At 40.7% G+C, this 21,680-nt stretch overlaps 2 protein-coding genes across 5 annotated transcripts in view; both read right to left on the bottom strand.

The window, feature by feature from the left end:
* Positions 1-10,740, bottom strand: part of sass6 (SAS-6 centriolar assembly protein) — a 32,691-nt gene extending 21,951 nt beyond the window's left edge. For both annotated transcript variants that reach the window (XM_037115489.1, XM_037115490.1), the window contains exon 1: positions 10,465-10,740. In XM_037115489.1, the coding sequence (XP_036971384.1) occupies positions 10,465-10,526 (62 nt within the window). In that variant the 5' untranslated portion in view covers positions 10,527-10,740. The remainder of the gene's footprint in view (positions 1-10,464) is intronic.
* Positions 10,741-12,894: 2,154 nt separating this feature from the next.
* The window catches only part of slc5a9 (solute carrier family 5 member 9), a 43,513-nt gene continuing 34,727 nt past the window's right edge, over positions 12,895-21,680 (bottom strand). For all 3 annotated transcript variants that reach the window (XM_037114375.1, XM_037114376.1, XM_037114377.1), the window contains 3 exons: positions 19,277-19,445; positions 14,736-14,951; positions 12,895-13,304 (listed from right to left, as the gene is read on the bottom strand). In XM_037114375.1, coding sequence (XP_036970270.1) covers positions 12,993-13,304; positions 14,736-14,951; positions 19,277-19,445 — 697 coding nt within the window. In that variant the 3' untranslated portion in view covers positions 12,895-12,992. The remainder of the gene's footprint in view (positions 13,305-14,735; positions 14,952-19,276; positions 19,446-21,680) is intronic.

Here is a 21,680-nt window from a genome sequence, read left to right as displayed (position 1 = left end):
TGGGTGATAAGTAATGTCTTAGGCCATCTCCTCCGTTCAAAGATGGTTGTTCCAGTTTGACATAGATGGATTATTTTACTCCTCTTTCAAACCATCTGTCTTCTCCGCTTCACATTGTTGTCCTCAAAGGAATGATTTTTATCTTTAAGATGTAAGTGGACAGCAGAGTCTTAACCTGAGGAGTTGGCCCTCCTGTGTTGTGGGCTGTACATGTTTATTCATTTATGGAGAGGTTCTTTTGTCTACCCAGTGCACGCATTTTAGCTGTCCTGGCTGCACTGAACAACATAAACTACTTTATTCTGTTTATGCCTGGGTGTTTTGTCCTTACGATGGACAAGTTTCTGCCTCAATGTGGTGGTAGGTTTTAAGTGAACTGGAATATGATGTTTAATGAAGTTCCTCCTAAGTTTCTCAGATGTTTCCTGTGACACAGGGAATGACGATGTTGTTACGTTTTCTTGTCTCCTCCTCTCTGGAACTTTTAGCGGTTTTGACAAAGATCCAGTTTGGGTAACCACAGGTTTAAAAGCTCCCCTGATGTGCTTCTGTTCCTTCTTCTTCCACTTTGACTGACTGGGCACGGTCCATCCAATGGTTTAGGGTTCTGATGACCACCAGCTTGTGCTCCAGTGGGTGATGAGACTCAAACAGCAAGTATTGATCTGTGTGTACATTTTCAGTACACCTCAGTGTTGGGTGTCTGCTGGGAGCAGATCCTGTGAAGGTAATCAAGGTCTTACGCTCAACTTTCTCCATGTAGTGGTTGGCCACCAGTGAGCCCATGGCACAGCCGTGCTTCTGTCTTTAGAAAACTTCACTGTACTGCAAGTAGGTGGTCATCAAACAGAGGCCAAGTAAGGCACAAATGTGGCTTTCAGTGAAGCTGGTTCAGCTTAGGGCTGAGCGATATGGCCAAAAGTGTTATCACGATAAGTGTTTTTATATTGACCCATGTCGATAAGTATCACAATATATATTTAACAACAATAATAATTTGTTGAATTTACAGTTTTAAGAGTATTCTCCCGAGGACAGAACCCAAAACAAACCAGAAGGTTAATTATGGCTTATAAAATACAATTATTTATTCTGTAATTGCATCTTCATATTTATTTATTTATTTATCTTTTCATAATTGCACTAAAATGTTTCCTGATTTTTTTTGATGTACTGTTGTTGTTATGTGTGGTGTCCTTGAGTGCTTTGAAAGGCGTCTTTAAAATAAACGCATTATTATCATTACCATCATAATCATTGTCATCATTACTATTATTATTAAAATTATCATTATCAGCGTCAGATACTAGATGACAAACATAACAGGTAGTATACTGAACTGAACATTGATTAAGGAAAATAAACTTAAAAGGTAAATGTTGAGGATGATTATGCTACTGTATCCTGTTAATAACGCACATTCTTGAACTCGCCGGTAGTTGTTCAATTCATCTTAACCAGCCTCCTGTTCTGTAAGACCTGATGTGGTTCGGACGTGTGACCAGACCACATATCATCTCTGAGCTGCTGCTCCACCTTTACTCTCCACTCTGCGTAGTGGAAGCGCTGATGTTTGCCAGACAGTGTACTTAGAATCCCTGAGAGTCATCAGCTTCTTGAAGCCCTGTTTTTCAAATGTGCTTAAAGGCATCATATCTTTTGCGGTACAGTACGTAACTGTGCTTGTTATGTCCTTGTATCGCTCTGGTTACTTCTCATTTGGGGTATTGGCTGAAAAAGCAGCGGCGAGTGTTGATTGACAAAGTGAAGTTTGGCTAGCAGAAGCAGTGGGGCTGGTCTGTTGGCTACTTGCAGAGAGGCTGACACTAGCATGATACTGCAAACTCATGCTTTCGGAGTTCTGTTTGGGATGGTACCTGTTGAGATGATGGAAGAGGTTAGTGGTCGCTAAGGGTGTCACGATTTCCGAAATCACAATCTCGAACATCGAATTAAAAAAGTGGAATTGTTGATGCTGCCACGCCCCCATGTCACGTCCAGTCGGCTTGCCAAGTGGAAAAAAAAACACACACAAAAAGTGCTGAAGTGCTGCGAGTCAACCTCCTCTAACTTAGCTACTAGCTAAACCAGTAGCCATTAGCTACAGCCAACCAAACGACTGCATGGTGTTACACCATTCCTGTTTGGCTCCTGTACCATGGTCGGGAAGCACAGGGGAGATGATTTCCTCCAGGCCCGAAGTTTGTGTTCAGTGGAGTCGGGCCGGGCACAGCTGCTTTGGGTTCTGCACAGAGCAGATTGTGAGTATTTTCAGTGTGTCTGCACAGAACATGGTGGCTTATGTTATGTTGGTAATCGTCATTTTTGTGCTGGTTTATAGTTTAATCATTGGTGAGGTAGCTGTTACATTTCCTGACACTAGCTGTTTTATCCCCTGTTGAAACACACTCTGCTGGAGCGACTTTCTCCATTCTGTATAGAATTATAAAAAGACAAGTGTAGTAAGTATAGAAGGACGATAACTAGATAAAATGGAATTGTAGAATTAGAAAGTGTCACAGTTACGGTTAAGGTGTCCTGCAACAATGTCCTTTGGGAGGTGTACACGTGTGTGTCGGGGCAGAGTGGTGCTCCCATTGGGCCATCCCCCCTGTTAAAAATTAGCAAATCACCTTCTGGTGACAACAATGTCAACTGCAGATGCAGGAGACCTATCGACAGAACTTGAACCCCCTCCTTTTTCACTGAAGTTGCCAGTGTGGAAGTATTTTGGATTTCCACTTAGTTATGTTGACTACGTTCACGTTGTCGACAAAAAAGCCACAGTTTTCAAGCTCTGCAGAAACTAGTTGTCAGGTTATTTTGTTAAGTTTCCAATTGTTTGACAATGTAGTGTGGTACATTGCGAACAATGGTCAGATGTTATATTGCATAAAAGTCCAGTCTAAAAATGGCATAGCAAACTGTGCTTTTAAAAAAATTAATGTAAAAATCAAGAATCGAATCCTGACCCCAGAATTGAAAATGTAATCAAATCGAGGGTTTGGAAAATCGTGACACCCCAGCGGTCGCTGACACATTATGCACCTAATGATGGTCTGTCATTTGTCAGACTTCAGGTAGTCTAACTATTTCCTAATAAATGATTTGGTGTGACCTTTCTTCGGTTCAATTTCTTTGTCTTTGTCAGTTTCCTCGCACTCGGTTATGCTAGTCAGACTGCTCATTTTCTTTTTTTGTGATCAATTATTTTTTTATTTTAAAAAGAGAAGGGCATGACACTATTCAAAACCAGTGATAAAGCCAGTAGTATCCACTTCCCTCTACCCACCCCCCCAGAATGGCGACAACCCCCCTCCCTCAGTGTGCCAACATGATCTTTTACTACATTACAAACAGAGATGCGGCACATAGTATATCGGTCATGTTAGTGTCTATAGGGTCAAAGTAAGTGCACAGAAATGAACAAAAACTTACATTTCTCAACTCAGTATATCTTTAACCATGGCCGACGCAGAGGTCAAGGTTTGGATTGTTTTCTGACTAGCTCCGTGCATTCTTGCTGCAGACAACTCCATGTAGAGTATTCTCAAAAATGATTGTAGCCACTGGATGCATGTGAGTGTGTGGGGGGGCTTCCAGTGCAAGGCCAGCATTCTCTTAGCTGCAGTCAACCCAGCTAATAGAGTGTGGGTCCGAGAAGAGGACAGGTTCAAGTCTAAATTGTTACAGACAGCCAACCAACATATTTCACCACTGGGTAGATCAAGGTCACTGGTCCACACTTGATGAACAGCCAGAGGTCCACAAGAGGATGCTAGTAAAAAAAGAGTAAAGAGTCCACAAAATCTGTTGAAAATAAAGGGAACAGCAGTTCTTTTTGCTGTACTGAATCTCTAGAATCCGTTCATTAAAATGATTTGTTCAAAAGATTCATTCACCAAATCCTTCACTGCTCTCCAACTCCCTGAACTGATAAACAGCCAAACGATCTGTCATTCAGTTAATAATTCAGCCCTGAGGTTCACGTTCACTTACTGAGGGACGGTGTGTTCAGGGACTATAGTACACAATCATTCGCGGGAGACACAGTGCTGCTCTGAGTGGTATACATGCACTAAAATTATTACACAGTGAAAGTGGCCTCTGTGCACAGTAAAATCACTTAACATGATGCTACACAGATGTTAGCAACACAGCGCTAATTTTAGCAGTACGGTTACTGAACGTGAATCATCTCCTCTGCCCTGGCTGAGTGAGAGACACAGCACCACTTTCAGCACAGTACGTGAACGAGAATCACGTCCTCAGCATCAGGTCTCTGCCTGCAGTAGGTTCGCGAATCATGAACGAGTCACAGCGCGAACGTGATTCACGTCCTCAGCAGGTCGTTCGCGAACGAGGGACGTCAGGGTCGTCACTGAATCAGCGTGAACGTGAGTGACTTTTACTGTGCAGTAAAATCATTTAAGATGATGCTACACAGATGTTAGCAACACAGCGCTAATTTTAGCAGTATGGTTACTGAATGTCAATCATCTCCTCTGCCCTGGCTGAGTGACACAGCGCCATTTTCAGTACAGTACCTGAAGGAGAATCACGTCCTGACAGTTCTCTGTGTGAGTCGCGGCAGTTCCACTCCCGGCCGGCATGATCGCGGCTGAGCTCAACTCAACTGAGAAAGGAACGAATCAGTCCATGAAGTGATCCCGTTCACTGAAAAGATTTGTTTGTTCGAACAACACGTTCGCAACCGACATAACACTAATGGGGACTTCAGACAGATAACCATCTAACTGCTGAGCGGTTGAGCTTGTCCTCTGCCTGACATTTGAGAAAGATAAATAGGGCCAGTGCATAAATAAACATTTTTGTCAAATAAAATAAAAAATAAAATGATCTGACAGTCACATATATAGTAAGTCAGAACAGAATAACCTACCTATTACTTGGTGCACTTGCAGGATCTCACTGAACATATCAGACAGCGAGGGTGCATGCCCCTCATCTGATGCAGAGAGACAATCCTTTTTTCTGTGCTCTGCTCTCCTTCTGCTGCGCTGTGTGCGCTTCTCCGTCTCCAAGCGGCTTCTCCGCACCCATCGTGGCCAGGATCATTTCTCATGCACACTGCTTTAATCCCACATCCAAGTAATGATCTTTATAACGCAGATCAAGTTCAGTCCCCATGAAGTGCAGATGATCCGAATAGATCTCAGTGAAACGTGTGCTAACAGACTCTAAGAGTGAACTTTTCATTGTTTTCACTCCGTGGTGCGTCTCAACTTCTTTGCTTTGAAGACGCTTTAGTGCCAAAACAAAGGAATAACATCTGCTACAGATGCATCAGAGGAGCTGAATTCTTTAGTTAGCTGCTCAAAGGGGGCAAGAAGAGAGAGAAAGTTCTCTATTAAGACCCACCGGTGTGAAGTGAATGTCACGGGGAGCTCGTGGTCTGAGCTGTATGCAGCCAACTTGTGCAAAGAGGCTTTCCAGCATGTAATAAGTGCTGTTCCACCGTATACTCACTTCTTTTTGGAACCGTTTTATTGGTGTTACATACTGATCTTGCATAGACTGTAAGCGGGAATAGGCCAGCTGAGAATGTTTAAAGTGGCCAACAATTCTTCTGCCTATAGCCAGTACGTCTTTTACACTGCACTCCCTCGTTCACAGCCAGATGTAGTGTGTGGGCCATGCACCATATTCCTTTTAGCTGGCTTTCTTCTATCGCTTTTGCGATATTTCTTGCATTGTCACTGACTATGGCATGCACTTAAGATGGATCGATATGTTGGGTGTCGAACCTACTGGCGAATGCATCAGAAATGGCGGCTGCTGTATGTGACCCCCTAAACTCTTGTGAATGGAGGAGAATCTTTTTCTGCTTGAAATCTGTATTGATCCACTGTGCGGTTAGACTGAGCATACTGGAGAGGCTGACGTCTGAGCTCCACATGTCGGTCGTGAAACTGAAACTGAAATATCTGATGCTATAAGCTCATGGCCGTGAGTTGCAACAACATTAAACAGCTCAGGTAGACACACGTCTGAGAAATGTCGTCTGCTCGGCATGGCATAACGGGGCTCAATATGTTCTATCAGCCTAAGAAATCCCACATCCTCTACGACAGAGGATGGCTGATCATCTAAGGCAGTGAATTCCATATTTCTTGGTGTGATGCCCTTTGCCTTGGCACCATCACTGGAAAACTTTCTTGCCTTTTCAAAAACGTCCGCCACAGACAGAGTGGGCGTGCTCAGATTGATTTTCCTTTTCTGTGCCACAGTCTTCTCATACTCAGAATGGCAATCAGGATGTTTGCATTTCAGGTGATTAATTAAACCCGACGTGGAGAAACTCTTTGCAGATGCACCCCCTCTTGATATTTCAGCATTACAAGTTTTGCAAATTGCTATCCGTGGGTCGTTCTTAGATATATTTAAATACGTCCACACCACAGACACGTTGGCGCATATCCAGACAAGAGTGTGCTGGCCGCGGTTTTTGTCTGAGTCATCACAACTTTCTGTTTCGGCCGTGTTGTTTCGGTGATGAAAGTATTGAGGTGGCTGAATATTCGGTGCATCCCTAATTCAAAGAAAAAGCCTAGGTTGCATTTTGGTGAGAGTTTCACTTTAACAAATGCTGCAGAAAAGCTGAGTTATCAGATGAAGACAAAGCAATGTTATCAAATGTTCTAACAACTAAACAGATCCTTTACTTGACATTGCTCAAATAAAAGACATTCGAATCAGACAAGCCTCCCACACTTCACCCACAAAGTAATGTGGGAGCAGGTAGTGTCTTTGGCAACTTATACGACGAAAAAAATGACACAGAAATCACACTTCTGCCAGGAAAACAGCTTCCACTTAACTGAAACTGCATCCCTCTCTGGAAGTGAAGCCAGACAGGGTCCACTATTTACTGATAGTGATTTTGTTGTTGGGACCACACCACATTGTCCAAACAAAAGAGATGCCTGCATATAAAACTAGAAGTCTAACATGCAGACTCCAAGGACTCAGGCCATTTTCCTCAGCATCGTTTCAAGAATATTTACATCCAAACGAATCTGCTGTAAACAAATCTGTAGTTCATTGTAGTTCATATTACAGGCCTACAGGTGGCGCTTTAAATTCACCAAAAACGGAGAAGAAGAGACGGAGCATGCACATGAAGCTTGCATGCTGTATACAAACAGACAGCAGACGGAGAAACTGAACACAACAAGAAGAAGACGAAAATGGCTAGTGCAAGGAAACCAGAATCCTTTGTGTGGTCCGCCATGTAGTCCACCATTGTTGTTGTTATGAGATATCGCGGGGTTAAGCAGTCGAAGGCTAGAGGTCGAGGGGTGGGGCGATGCCGTCATCGTAGGGCTGGGCTAAAAATTGAATCTCCGATTTTTTTTTTTTAATCGACTTTTTTTCCTTCAAAAAAAACTTTAAATTACAAAGGAAGCATTAAAAACATTGCATTTATTTTAATGCTTCTATTTTAAACAAATTTGCCCTGCAGCTTCGAGCTTGCTATTGCTAGCTATTATAAAAACCGATCAGTTTCCATATTGGTATTGATAAAGTGTTAACATAACTTTCATTAAATACTTTATTTTGCAAAAAGTTTTGTTCACAATAAGTATTTTATGTCCCTGAAGATAAACTAAATTAAATATCTTCATAGTAAACATGACATGTTGGTAGATGTACAGAACATGAGGTGTGCGCTTGCTGTCTATTTAACACATTTTTGGCCAGGAAGACGAGCCTGTCTACTACCTCTGCCTTGAGGCCCCGCTGTGGCTTCGTAACACAAGCCTGGGGTCGAAAGTTTTCAGCATGTGGATGAACCTCCAGCTTTCCCACTGTATATATGAGCACCATATCTTCAGTGATATGCAACGTGGCTGCATCCGTAAAAGCTGTCCACCAAGACCCTTTCTTGTCATACGGGACACAATGATTAAATGATTCTGCTAATGATGGCTGCTTTATAACGGGTATTTGTGCCACGGTCTTCTAGTAGTGGAAAAACAAATCCCACTCTGATGCATACCTCTGTTTGAGATGCTGAAATAAATGGGTCGGTCCACTGCCTTTATTTTCAACAGATTTTAAACAAACTTTGCAGCGGGTCATGGTTTGTTCAAGGTCTGACGCCACAAAACCAAGCTACTAATGAGACAGTGCCGTTTTAGGAGCGTACTTGTGGCTTGCTGCCATTTTGTTGTGTTGTTTCTCTGTGGAAAAGTCACTGGAGGGGAGGGCGGAGCGTACTGTGAACTATGGGAGCACAGCAAATTAAAGACAAAATCAATTTCATTTTTTGAAAATCGTCCTAAACCACAAACTTAATTAATTAATCGATATTGCTGATTTATGGCCCAGCCCTACGTCATCAGACGCTAAGTAAGGTTCACTGTCCACACGAGAATGCAATGGCAGCATTTTTGGATTTTTCCACCCTGAGACAAGGTTTCAAAAAAGTGCATTTACACGAACTGCGTTTACAGGATCCATGTGGACCATCAGCCATATCGATGCAAAACGTGCGTTTACGCAAAAAAATGTTTCCATGTGGATCGCCCCTAAAAAGCCTGCAAACAAAGAAGGTGCCCCTAAACCCCAGTCATCCAACAAATCAGAATCCACCAGCATGGACCAGCTTGATTATCAGCTCTTATCCCCATTAACTCGAAGCACACCTGAATGCACTTCAGTTCAGGAGGAACAGCTGTGATGTCAGGACAGTTTAAGTACAGCTCTACTTGATTTAGTCTGTTGAATTAAAAAAAATTGAACCATCATTTTGGAACGCTGATTATTCAACTTGATGACGAAAAAAATTACCATCAGCAGCTAATAAAGACAAAGGATTTCAGAGTGCTTAACAGAGTAGAGGGTTGGCGACATTCACTTTTGATCAACAGTAAATAGGCAGCTTGAAGGTTCAAAAGCCTTTCATTACACACAAACAACAACATTAATCTAGCTAAAGATGTGTGCGTCTGGAAGAACCACACAAAATGGAGTTACTTGTTCAAAATGCCATGCATCATGGAGAGGCTAAAGTAATCCACAATATGGCCGACGAGGGATGGTTGAAAACCAAATGCATCTTCGTAAGGAGAGGGACAAATACAAGCTCAACAGAGCACTGACTACAACACTGTGTCAGTAGGTTACAATCCCTGGCTGTCTACTCAGCACAATAAGACACAAAAGACACAGTAAACTTGTTAATAAAGACGTGTGGCTCATAGTATTTTGTTATGTTTAAACAATTCTGTTTCACATTCGTGATTAGCTGTCAACTCAACTAGCAGCAATTGAGCAGCAGAGCCCTGCTGTGTTTGGTCAACCGAGCAAACAGTTATGGAGCTAATAGCTTACGGTTAGCAGCCGATGGAGCTAACATCTAAACACACAACAGGACTAGGTTTGTGTTCTGAGGAACATCAAGCATGATCTGCAGTTTAATGTGACAACTAATCAAGTTGACTACTTCTTTCATTTTTAATGGCAGATGGCAAACCAGCCTACAGGTGCTTTACCACCACATACTGGACCAAAGTGTTGCAAAAGATTGGCAAATCTCTCTAATAGTTATAGAAGACTGAGTACTTTCCATGACGTGTTTTTTTCTGAACTAAAACTGATATTAAGTCCCTCTTTTTTTCCATCATTGCTGAAATCTGTTTGTACATGATTTTCAGTTCCCAGTTTATTGCAGTGTGTGCACAGTCCAGTAGCACGCTTACTGTGGAGTGTGTCATTAATTTAACACAGTAAGAAACTGAATTACTTAAGTACAGATTGGAGTTTAAAGTCATCTGAATGCTAATAAGTTGAATGAACAACTATGATATGAGTATGATGTGGTTCTGGATTTATGGAATTATAATAATCGGATAGAAGACAATGGTTTCATTTTGTTTCTAGATTTTTACAATGACTCTGATTCAAACATCCATTTATAAACGTTTGAATATGTTTGTTTGTCTGTTAAATTGATTAGAGTAATTAAAATCATGAATAGCTGCGTTACCTTCCGCACGGTATAACCAACAGACCTGAGATCAGACAAGGAATTCTGCGAGGTTGTTCTTGCTATTTATTTTAGCTGCAGAAGTGTTGGCTTTTTTCTATGTAATTATGTGTTCATAACTCAGCTGGCAGATGATACTATCATCTATATACACGACTTTTCACGATCCGTTTTATAAATGAAGAAATAGACAAGTTTTCACCAAAAGCTAGAGGCGACTACACTAAAAAAGACGTAGGTAATCTCCATAAGCCTACATGACCACACGCTCATAGACATTACTGACACGGCTGCTCAGCACTGCTGCTGATGTGAAGTAACGCTTGGTTACATCGACCCTACGAGACATAAAGCGAATTTTTAATGCCGCCAACACAGTAGAAAGACTGAATCATAGCTCTATAATGTACTGAAGATTGGCAATTGTACGCGAACGTCGACGGTCTTACCTTTCCTCACAGTCCGAGCACCTCAGCTTCACTTGTAGCACTTTGCTGAAAAGTTTCTCCATGTTTTTAACGAACTAAACGAGTCGGTCTCCGAGGAAGAACCGTTAAACTGACACGTCCGTAAGCCGGTTAATGTTCACAAATATGGGTGAAGCGGTTTATGATGAGAGGACAAAACGTTCACATCGTCATATAAACTCCACAATATTATTGAATTGGCGCTTTTTAGCCGCCACCTGAAATGCCCTGGAAACTGAACGTTAATTATCTTCTTCCTCCTGACGTATAACGGCTTTGGGCAAAACGTAAAGCCCCTTACCGCCACCTGTTGGCTGGGAGTGTAACCTACATCTATAACTGTAGGATAAATAGATAGATACAATCAATTGTTATTATAATTGTTATTATAAACAGTACAATATACCAATATACAATTGAAAACACTATACACAATATACAATAAGATGCTTTAGCAGTTCCAGGAAAACATTAAATGATATCAAATACTGAGCAAGATGGAACTTGGTGGATTTGTAAGGTGCAAGATAAAGAGAGAAAGGTGCATTGTTTAATTACAGTGGTAAGATTTAAATAATAAAATAAATAATAGAAAGTCATTTAAATGATGTGTGTGTATTGCGTGGGCATTGCTGTGAAGCCTTGTACAGTTTGATGGCTCCGGGTATGAATGATTTCCTGTGCCGTTCTTTAAGGCAGCGGTTTGAAGCTGCTCTTCAGCTGAGTTTAGTTTAGTTTATGGTCCATGATCACCAGCAGTTTCACCAGCATCCTGTCCTCCACCACCTCCTCCAGGGTGACAAGCACAGAGCCAACAACAGACTCTGCCTTCTTTATGAGTGTATTTTTTTATTCTGATTGTTTTTCTAGCCGACCATTTTTCCACTTCCAACTCATTCATATAGAAACATTCAAATTAAAGCTGCAAGCAGCAATGAACAAGCACTTACACCTTTGTGATTGACATGGTGTGGGGCAGTCACAGCCTGACTGCTAGACACTGACTGGTTCTTACAGCTCTATATATTAATGTGTCTTTGATGGCGCACTAAGAAGTTAAACGTCCCTTCCTTGAAATGAAGTAACCGAGGACATCCTTACATAATTTCAAACAATGCTTTTATCAAACATGTGAAGTTTGGCCAATATTTAACCATGTGCAGTTTTCGATGAAGTCTCTTCGTTAAGGTCTATTGTATACCAATAGGGTGGATCGAATTATCCCCCTAGGAGGAATTGAAAAGTGGCAAAAGATACACACAATTTTTTCACAGAATTGTTTTCACAGAATTTTTCTTCCAGTTTAATGGTCAACCTTATGTCTCAAACAGATTGAGGTGGTGGTTACTAGTTGTGCTGAACCTCAACTCACAGCTTGCAGCTGTGCTTGGAAAACACAAACATGTGCACAGTGGTCGCACACATTGGCAGTGACCACAAGACCTTTTACCATGAGTCTTAAACTTTAAAGTAAGTTTTAATACTTTTCCAACACACGCTAAATCAGTTTGAAAGAACATTGCACTGCTAATTCAGTTGTCTTTTCTCTCTTAATTAATGTCTAAAAACTGCATGTAGCAATTTTAACTTCACTTATTCGATAACTTTGATATTTTCGGGAGTAGGCCTGGATTTTTTAAAACATCCCTACCTCAGGGGCTCTCAGGCCCTCGTCTACAACGTAAGACAATGTAATGTACTCATTGCTCTCCCACCCACCACCGTTGCTATCATCAAACCCATCATCTCAGCTAGACACAATACTGCCAACAGAGCTTCAAAAGGACCAAACATGAAAAACCTGGTTTCAGTTCAGATAAACAGGAACTCTTGGGCAGAGATCAACATGGCACTGTTTAATATAAAAGTGACAGCAGACACAGCTTCTTTGTATTAATTAACTTATAGATGATCACAATCTGGACTAACTTTTTCAGACTGAGGCTTTACTGAGCACAGATGCACTAACCGCACTGATTGAGGCCTGTCCACCCAGCCACTGCTTTTCCTATTCAAACAGTAAAGAAAGAAGGGTGGATGCAAAGCAGCAATATATCACTGAAGGGGGGGGGGCATGCAATTTACTTTGTGATTTTAAAATACATGTTGCTAATGAGGGAAATACCAGAGTCAAGTGTTTCTTCAAAATGTTGGAATGTATGTAAAGCAATGTCTTATCATCATCCTAGAGATGACTGAAGACTGAATCTAATGCTTTTCTGCTGCAGACTGCAGCACGGTCGTCTGAGGTAGTCAGGAAATTGAAAGTTGGGAAAAAGTTCAGCTCAGGTTTTTTTTGTGTGTGGTTTAGAATACTCCAACAGTGGTTAAATCAGAGTGTGCCATGATCATCGTCACTAATGTATTTCCCACTGAGATGCTTTTAAATAAATAGTCTGCTGATGCATAGAATTAACATCCAACATCTAGGCAAGCCATTTATTTTATTCACTCATTGTTTAACAAAAGAATGGCAATCCAGTACATCAGTTGCACACTTAACCTGCACATTAGGCAAAGTATCCCCACAGAAACACATTAACGGTCAGGAGCAGCAAGGCGTTAACATTGCAGACTTGTCTCCAGAGTGGCTCCTCCTGCAGGGAGTTTAGTTCACTGCTTTCAGTTACTGGAGATAGAGACTCCGAGCTTGAACCAGTCAGACCACAGAGCCGCAGAGCAGCTCTGCACCACCAGGAACCTGACAAACTGTCAGAGTCAGGGCTGAGGTCAGAAAGAACCGGGTTGGAGGTCACCTGGGGACCTGAGAGGTCAATCCGGGGCTCCTGGCTGTATCTGGACCACCAGGTCAGCCTGTGCAGCTGGTCAAGAGAGGAGGAGAGTCATATTAGTATTCCTGCCTGACACTCCCTTTGATTTAAAGCACAAAAACCCTGCTCCCAACCTTCGATCAAGGACACGTAGTCCGGGGTCACATTTGAAGGACTCGACTATTGAGGACTAGTCATTTTCCACTGAAGAAATGTAACGAGTGGCCATTATGCTTTTCTTTCCATAGTTTCACAACTGATTTGGAGATGAATTCTCACATCTACATTTTAGCGTTTCCCAGGGGATGATACTATAGACACTCCGCCAAGGCCCAACAGTCCCCTTTAATTCCATCAAGCCTAAATGAATATCAAACTCAATATCTTTGTATCACTCTAAAGTATCCATAACTGCTTAACTGCAAAAGGTCACCAGATCCAGGATTTATTCATTAAGGTCCATAAATTATACCCTCTCCAATTAACAAAAATGTGGAAAAATGCCAGGTCTAGCAATGTCAAAGAAACTGAGAAAACATTCCTTGGTTTGTCAAGATCTTCACCAAAAGTTAATTGGGTCTATTCCGGGCCAAGACCTAACGTTCATCCAAGTTTTGTGGAAATCTGTTTGGTAGTTTCTGTATAATCCTGCTGACAACCCAACCAAAAAAACATACACAAGTGAAAGCACAGGCAGTGTAGGACCTCTGTGTGTACAGGGTTGCAAACTGAAACATCACAAAGGGATTCCACAACAGCTCATGCTGTTACGGGCCACCATGCTGTTTTGGGCTGGCCCCTACAGGGTTCTGGATCTCTACAGGTGTATGAACTTTGATCTGATGTGAAACAGCAAAAAATAGCTGCAGGCAGCACCACTTGTATGTCTCAAATGCAGCACATACAAGATTATGTTGATCCTGCTATAGTCTTATTAAAGACAAATATTGGAAACAGTTCAAGTTCTGGGAGGACCCGGGTTATAAGTTACAAAGTTCCTGCACTGGAAAGTGGCTGCATGCTGCTGCTGATAATTGAGGTGTTAAAATGTTATCAATGCTTTCAAAAACTGAGGCTCTGCACTGCTTCAACAAACAAGGAAACAGACTCACCATTTTCTTTATTGTTTTGCATCAACATTGGCATTGCCTTATCCAACATTCATTTCATGCTTGTCATTTGCAAAAATGGTCCTTGCAAAATGCTCAGCAGAACTGTGTGATTCAGACCTTACACCTTACAGATGTTGTGGTTATTATTGTGAGCAGCAGATGTGTGTTGCAGTTGGAGTCTTTATGCCGTGTCTGTCTGTTTGATGGACAGATTGGGTATAGGACTGTTGATGACTTTGTTAACAACAGCAAAAGTACTTGTGATGTTCCATTCTGCAGTGCAGTAACTGTTTCAGTAACCACTTTTGTACCTCTATTTTTTATTTTAAAGATGAAAATATAAACAACATGAATTTATGACGTTCCTTACGTGTTCTTTAGGTATCGGGGCAGTAGCCAAGCTGACGGCAACAATGATAAGGCAGGTGAGAGCCATCAGGATAAGAGCAAAGTACAGGTAGTGGACATTTGCCAGGATAGCAGGTCGATGATCAGGCTGACCACAGGAAGGAGCTTGATAGGAGAACTCCAGAACCATGCGGATCAGTCCAACCACTAGTCCAGACATCAGACCCCAGAATGCCCCCTGAAACACACATACACAAATTATTAGCTGCACAGTCATACAGAATAGGTAACTGAAGTGCCATCCCATTCCTAACTCATAGAATTCAATATGATGTCGGTCCACCTTTTGCAGCTATTACAGCTTCAACTCTTCTGGGAAGACTGTCCACAAGGTTGAGGAGAGTGTTTATAGGAATTTTTGACCATTCTTCCAAAAGCGCATTGGTGAGGTCACACACTGATGTTGGTCAAGAAGGCCTGGCTCTCAGTCTCCGCTCTAATTCATCCCAAAGGTGTTCTATCGGGTTCAGGTCAGGACTCTGTGCAGGCCAGTCAAGTTCATCCACACCAGACTCTGTCATCCACGTCTTTATGGACCTTGCTTTGTGCACTGGTGCACAGTCATGTTGGAAGAGGAAGGGGCCCGCTCCAAACTGTTCCCACAAGGTTGGGAGCATGGAATTGTCCAAAATGTTTTGGTATCCTGAAGCATTCAATGTTCCTTTCACTGGAACTAAGGGGCCAAGCCCAGCTCCTGAAAAACAACCCCATACCATAATTCCTCCTCCACCAAATTTCACAGTTGGCACAATGCAATCTGAAATGTACCGTTCTCCTGGCAACCTCCAAACCCAGACTCGTCCATCAGATTGCCAGATGGAAAAGCGTGATTCATCACTCCAGAGAACGCGTCTCCACTGCTCTAGAGGCCAGTGACGGCGTGCTTTACACCATTGCATCCGACGCCTTGCATTGCACTTGGTGATGTGTGGCTTGGCTGCAGCTGCTCGGCCATGGAAACCCATTCCATGAAGCTCTCTGCGTACTGTACTTGGGCTAATCTGAAGGTCACATGAAGTTTGTAGCTCTCTAGCAATTGACTGTGCAGAAAGTCGGCGACCTCTTTGCACTATGCGCTTCAGCATCCGCTGACCCCTCTCCGTCACTTTACGTGGCCTACCACTTCGTGGCTGAGTTGCTGTTGTTCCCAAACGCTTCCATTTTGTTATAATAGAGCTGACAGTTGACTGTGGAATATTTAGGAGCGAGGAAATTGCACGACGGGATTGTGATTTTTTTTTTTTTTTTTTTTCTGTGATCACCTCTCTAAACTGTCATTCATTACTGGACTTTCTGTTTGCTGTGTTGCCGTGTATCTGTGTTTTACAGTCTTTTAGACATTCCTTCCCTTAAAAATAACTGATTTTGGATTTCAGGCCATAGCTTTTTTTTGCCTCTGGATAAATGTTGGCCCTCACCAATGCCTGACTACAACGATGAATTGAGAACCCAGACTTGAGCAAGCAGCACTGGTAAGGCTAAAAGTTATCCAAGCCTGACTTTCTAACCTTATTATACCTGAAACGTGGATTACTATTGAGATATGTTTGTTTTAAAGCAGGAGGGCACTTCACATCCTAGCTATGGCTTATGCTTGGTTTGTTTTATAGCTTTGTTGTTATTGCTAGCTGACCTCAGATACAGCTTTGCGTCACCATGGCTGTCAGGGCTTGACATTACCTTTTTGAGTCTTTTATAAATGTACCTTTCTTTTGTCCTTGAACGTTGGTTGTCCAGGTTAGACTGACAATAACCTAATTTTTCATTTTGTTCATGAATGCAGAATTCAAATGAAAAAGATCTGAAAGCATCCATACACTTTCAATATATAAATGCTTCAATTTGTTTCATTTTTGCCTATATGTGACATTTTCACCTCAATAAATTAGTTTAGGTTATATTTATTTAGGATGTAATGGCAGTAACACTGCCTGTGGCGTGATATTTATTCCTCTGTGTTTCAGAGATAGAGAGAGATATCTATTGTTTCCTATTCTAATACTGAGTTCAGATCCTTTCTTTCTATCAACTCTCATTGAACTTGCCTATTATAAATAAGTAAGGCATGCTAGAGGGGTGATTTTTCATTTTCAGCCAGTAAGACAGCAAAAGCTGAAGAACAAATCTGTTAATGGATAATCTTGAAACCACAACAATAACAGTTGCATTAATTGAAATATAACTATTAATTAATGATACAATAAGCCACACATCTACTATAGCTAAAATATGATCCATAACAATAATAATATTACTATTAACATTATCAATAATAATAATAATAATAATCATACGGGCTGGCGTTACATGCGCGTTGGGTTGTAGCACAATTACTTGAATGTCATGTTGTATTGTGTGATGTGGAGAAAACAAGCAGTAAATGTCATGTAAATGGGATGATGGTTGTTTGACTTCCTGTGTCCAGTAGGTGGCGCTATGGATGTGACCAAGTATTGATGCATAGACGTATTCAGGGCAACACCCTCTACATGTATGAGCAATTTGCTGTAGATGGAAAATTGTATGTTGAAGTTATGAGGACTTCCTGCTTTATGGGGAAGCATCGAAATGGATTGCACCACCACGCCATGTATGACGGAGGTGAAAGTTTTTTCAACCGTCGGTGCTCGGGCCTTAATAATACTGTTTCCCATAGGTTGAGAATTTAATTGTAGTGGTAATGACAGGCTGTGCAGTGTGTTATGATGTGTTGTGTGATGACACAGAGTGTGATAATGTGGAGTGTGAAAGACAAGTTAATATAATACTAATAAACTAGTCAAAGAAAGGTTTATGAATAAGTTTTTTCTTTCTTTTTGGCCTATGAGGGGCTGGCTTGGTACAGCTGATGAAGTGTATCCTACTGCTTTAGGGTAAGGGAGGTAAAGTCAGTACTCCTTGGCTCTGGAATATCTAATCCAGAAATCTAGACGTTGTGTCTGCATTCAACACAAAAGAGCTGACCTACAGTCACTGACATGGCCAGAATTGTTCATTAATCACTTGCCTTTCTGATTTGTCTGGAATTGATAAGGAGGAGGGTAGTAAGTATGACAGAGAAGTAAGAAAACAGAGAAGTAAGTATGGGAAACAGTTTTCCAAAGTAATTTGTTGACCTATTTCATTCTTGAAGGAGCAACAGTGTCAAGAAAAAAACCCAATTTATTATTAAAATCATTCACAACATCATCATCTGCTCAGGCAATTGATGGAGAGAAAGTATATATCTAATATATCTAAATGTCTAAAAAAAAGTATTCTCTTCACAACAAAAGTCTTACTGCATTGTTTGTAAGCAGAATGGGATAAGAAATGAATAAGCTATTGTTACCAAATATTCCTGAGCATGAATTTGAATAATAATGCACAGGTTAAGGAGAGATGGGAAATTGAAATTAATTCCAACATATCACATGATATGTGGGAGGAAATTTGTACTGAAGTACATCTGGTAACTAATTCAAATGTATGGAGAGAATTTAAATGGAAGGTAGTCATGAGGTTCTAAATAAAATATTTGGTGGCAATATTACAATGGACCCAATGGTGGCCCTACTAGGTTTATTACTACCAAGAGGTATGGAAGGAAGAGCCAAAAAATATCTCTTACATATACTACTAGCAACAGCAATTAAATGCATTACAGTACGGTGGACTAAGCCTGACCCTCCAACACACAATATGTGGACTGAAAAAATAAAGGAAATATATCAAATGGAACAAATAACATATTCCCTGAGACATTCAAAAATTATATTCACTAAAAGGTGGAGCGCTGCTGTTGGTATACTGATTTGACTTTTTTTTTTTTAACTTGCTTTATTCTATTTTATTTTATATTTTTCTTTGTCATTATAGTCTCCATCTCTTTTGCTGTACCATAACTGTTACCTTATGTATGAAACAACAGATATGATGATTGTGATTCTGTACATGATTTTGAATGAAATTTAAATAAAAACTAAGTAAAAAAAAAAAGCCTCTTGGACCATGAAGCTCCGCCTACCTAGATCTTTTGCCAATTTGCATAATGTGGAAAACAGTAAAATTAATGAAACACATCACTGATAGCGTTTCCTCAGTTCCACAATACCTGTTTTTGTGTCCTGTTATGTTTATTACAATTTATTTATCTATTTTATTACTACTCACTTTTTTATATTTACTTAGAGTATTTTAAGCTGTATACGTGTGTGTGTGTGTGTGTGTGTGTGTGTGTGTGTGTGTGTGTGTGTGAGTGTTTTTGCGTGTGTGGGGGGGATGTTGTATTAATTGCTCCACTTTTAACTCTGCAAAGCACTTTGTGCTCTATAAATAAAGCCTGATTGATCCAGAACTAATCCAAGGCATCAGATTTAAAAAGGGCAAAAAATGAAGTGTTTAAGTTTCAAGCCATCAAAAAAAATATTGTCAAATTACCCCCCACCCCCAAAAAACAAACCAAGTAACACATGCTTCTTCCCATATGAACTTGGAGAGAGAGAGAGAGAGAGAGAGACCTACCTGCTCATTGGCACGTGGCCAGAAGATAGCCATCAGGAATACAGCAGTAATGGGTGGCGCTAGAAAGCTGGTCACTGACTGGATATAATCAAATAGCTGTCCACTATTAGCTGTTTGGATGACTGGAATCCACAACAGACTAACACACACCAAGACCAGGATGAACAACCTGAAAATACAAAGAATGGTATTATAATGTCAATGATTCAAATGGCCACTGAGAGACAGACCCATTGTTCTACACTCTTTAGGCTGAATTTATTTGAAAGCAAAACTTTGGATTAAAGGAAGTTCAGAAGGAGGCCTCTATCAGAAAAAAACAAACAATTTACATATACAAACCTATAATTTACTTTTGATGAATTAAGAAATCATTCCTCATTATCTCCAAGGTCATTTTTAAGAGATGAGTTACTCAGTGACAGCTCTGTTTATTTATATTAATCTAGTCAGACTGTGTAGAAATAATTGGTTCCAGCTGGAACTAGAAACATCACATATTTAGGTTTTGATATTTTTCCCAAGCTGTCAGAGCAGTCCATCCACAGAGCAGCATAGCTCAAGGCTAAAAGTTTGTGGTTGTAAAAGATAAAGGATTATTTAAAGTGTTATCATTTACAGGGAAGAAAAGCCACAATTCAAAAAACAAACAATTACAACAACTACAAACAATTAAAACAAACTAAAAAAGCTATTTTGTTCACCATGTTGATGCCAAATCAACCTACTCCTGGCCATTTCCGGGCTTCGTCATCAAAACTCCCAGAATTAGACCACCCATTTTCCATGACTTTATTGCCAGTAGACCTTAATATACAAATGGACCAATCCTAATGAAAACTATTCCTCAAAGACATTCATCTACCAAACTATTAACCACCAGCTACAGCTAATACAGCTAACTATGACCAGAGCTGTGACAGCCTGGTGAAAATCTCACAAAAACCACTCCATAGCGAGGGAGCTGGTGCTTCATCACACTGACTGCAGGGGCATGGAATTAACAGGTTTTGGAATTCACAGGAATTCACAGTTGTTCAGGTTTAACAAAGTTTATTTTCCAGGAGCATCTGTAACACCAGCCACACCTGTCGTTTGTACTCCACAAGAGTGCAAAGACAAGGATATTGTCTAATTGGACAAAATCAAAGTTACTGAGCGTATCAGAGGACATAGTTAATTAGGGCTTAAAAGACAGCAGGGGAATTTGTCAGACCAAAAGGCATCATCAAATACTCAAAATGACTGTGTGACCGTGAAAGTGGTCTCCATTCATCTCATAGATCGGGGGTGACAACTCAGTTTCACCCAGGGCCACATCAACATTACGGGTGCCCTTAAAGCGCCTGTTGTAACTGTAAGACTGTATCAATGTAACTACTCCTTAACATATTGCAACAAATAATCGTCTCTGCATTTGATTATTATGCATTCAAGTGTACGAATATTTAACTAGCATTTACATGAATGTAAAAATAAATGTAAGCACATCGCTCTGTTATTATAACTAATCCCTTTAATTTATCAGGTTAAGAAGGCCCCATTACTCTATCAATCAAAGATCAAATTTTTAAAGTGATTAACAAAGACAAATATGATCAAACACAAGTTATTCCATTAGCTTTGCGCAAAAATGTTTTTTGTCACAGTTGAGTGGGGCAGAACTATGGTACAACAAATAATTCTGAGCAGCTAAAACATGTGGAACATTTTCTAAAAACAAATAGCTGCAGACAGCCTTGCAGAGGACATGCATCCAACTAATGAGACTTGGTTTTGATTACATTAAACATTTGGACACATATACCTGTGAACACACTGAATACATTGCTACACATAAAACTAGCATAGGTAATTAACTAAAAATAACAATAAGGGTTGTCTCTGTTCACAGCTATATTGGTCAAGTTCTGGGTGAAGTTGATGAGGTGATGCTGCTTGGCATCCACATCCACATCCATTGATCATGTTCTGAAAATAGCAACAAACACAAAATAAAAGCACAACCATTAAATTGCACGCATATTACACTCAATTTATTTTTGGTTGAAATACATTTTATTATATATTTAATTCAGGTTTTTAAAAATGCTTACCTATGTGTTTTTTGGCTGGCTGTCACAATGACAACGTTTTCCCACGGTCAGTTTGTCAATGGCCGGCTTTAGGTCTTGTGCTATAGCAATCCACAAAACAGCAAGGAGGTTGTCATCGGTGACGCCTGATCTATGCTTGATCTTGTTCAGATTCATTATTGACATCTGTTCAACATCTGTTCGCACAGGTGGGTGCTCCCAAACATGGACAGGATTTGAGCAGCATGAAGTCGGAGCTGTGGCATCAAAACAGAAGGCAGTTGATGGTAAAAGTCCTCTATTGCAGCATCCTGAAACTTCGCTCTCAG

This window comes from Acanthopagrus latus, chromosome 11 (genome assembly GCF_904848185.1).
Source record: "Acanthopagrus latus isolate v.2019 chromosome 11, fAcaLat1.1, whole genome shotgun sequence".
NCBI lineage: Eukaryota > Metazoa > Chordata > Actinopteri > Spariformes > Sparidae > Acanthopagrus > Acanthopagrus latus.
The sequence above is the reverse complement of the archived record's forward strand: the minus strand, read 5'-3'. Positions and strand labels throughout refer to the sequence as shown.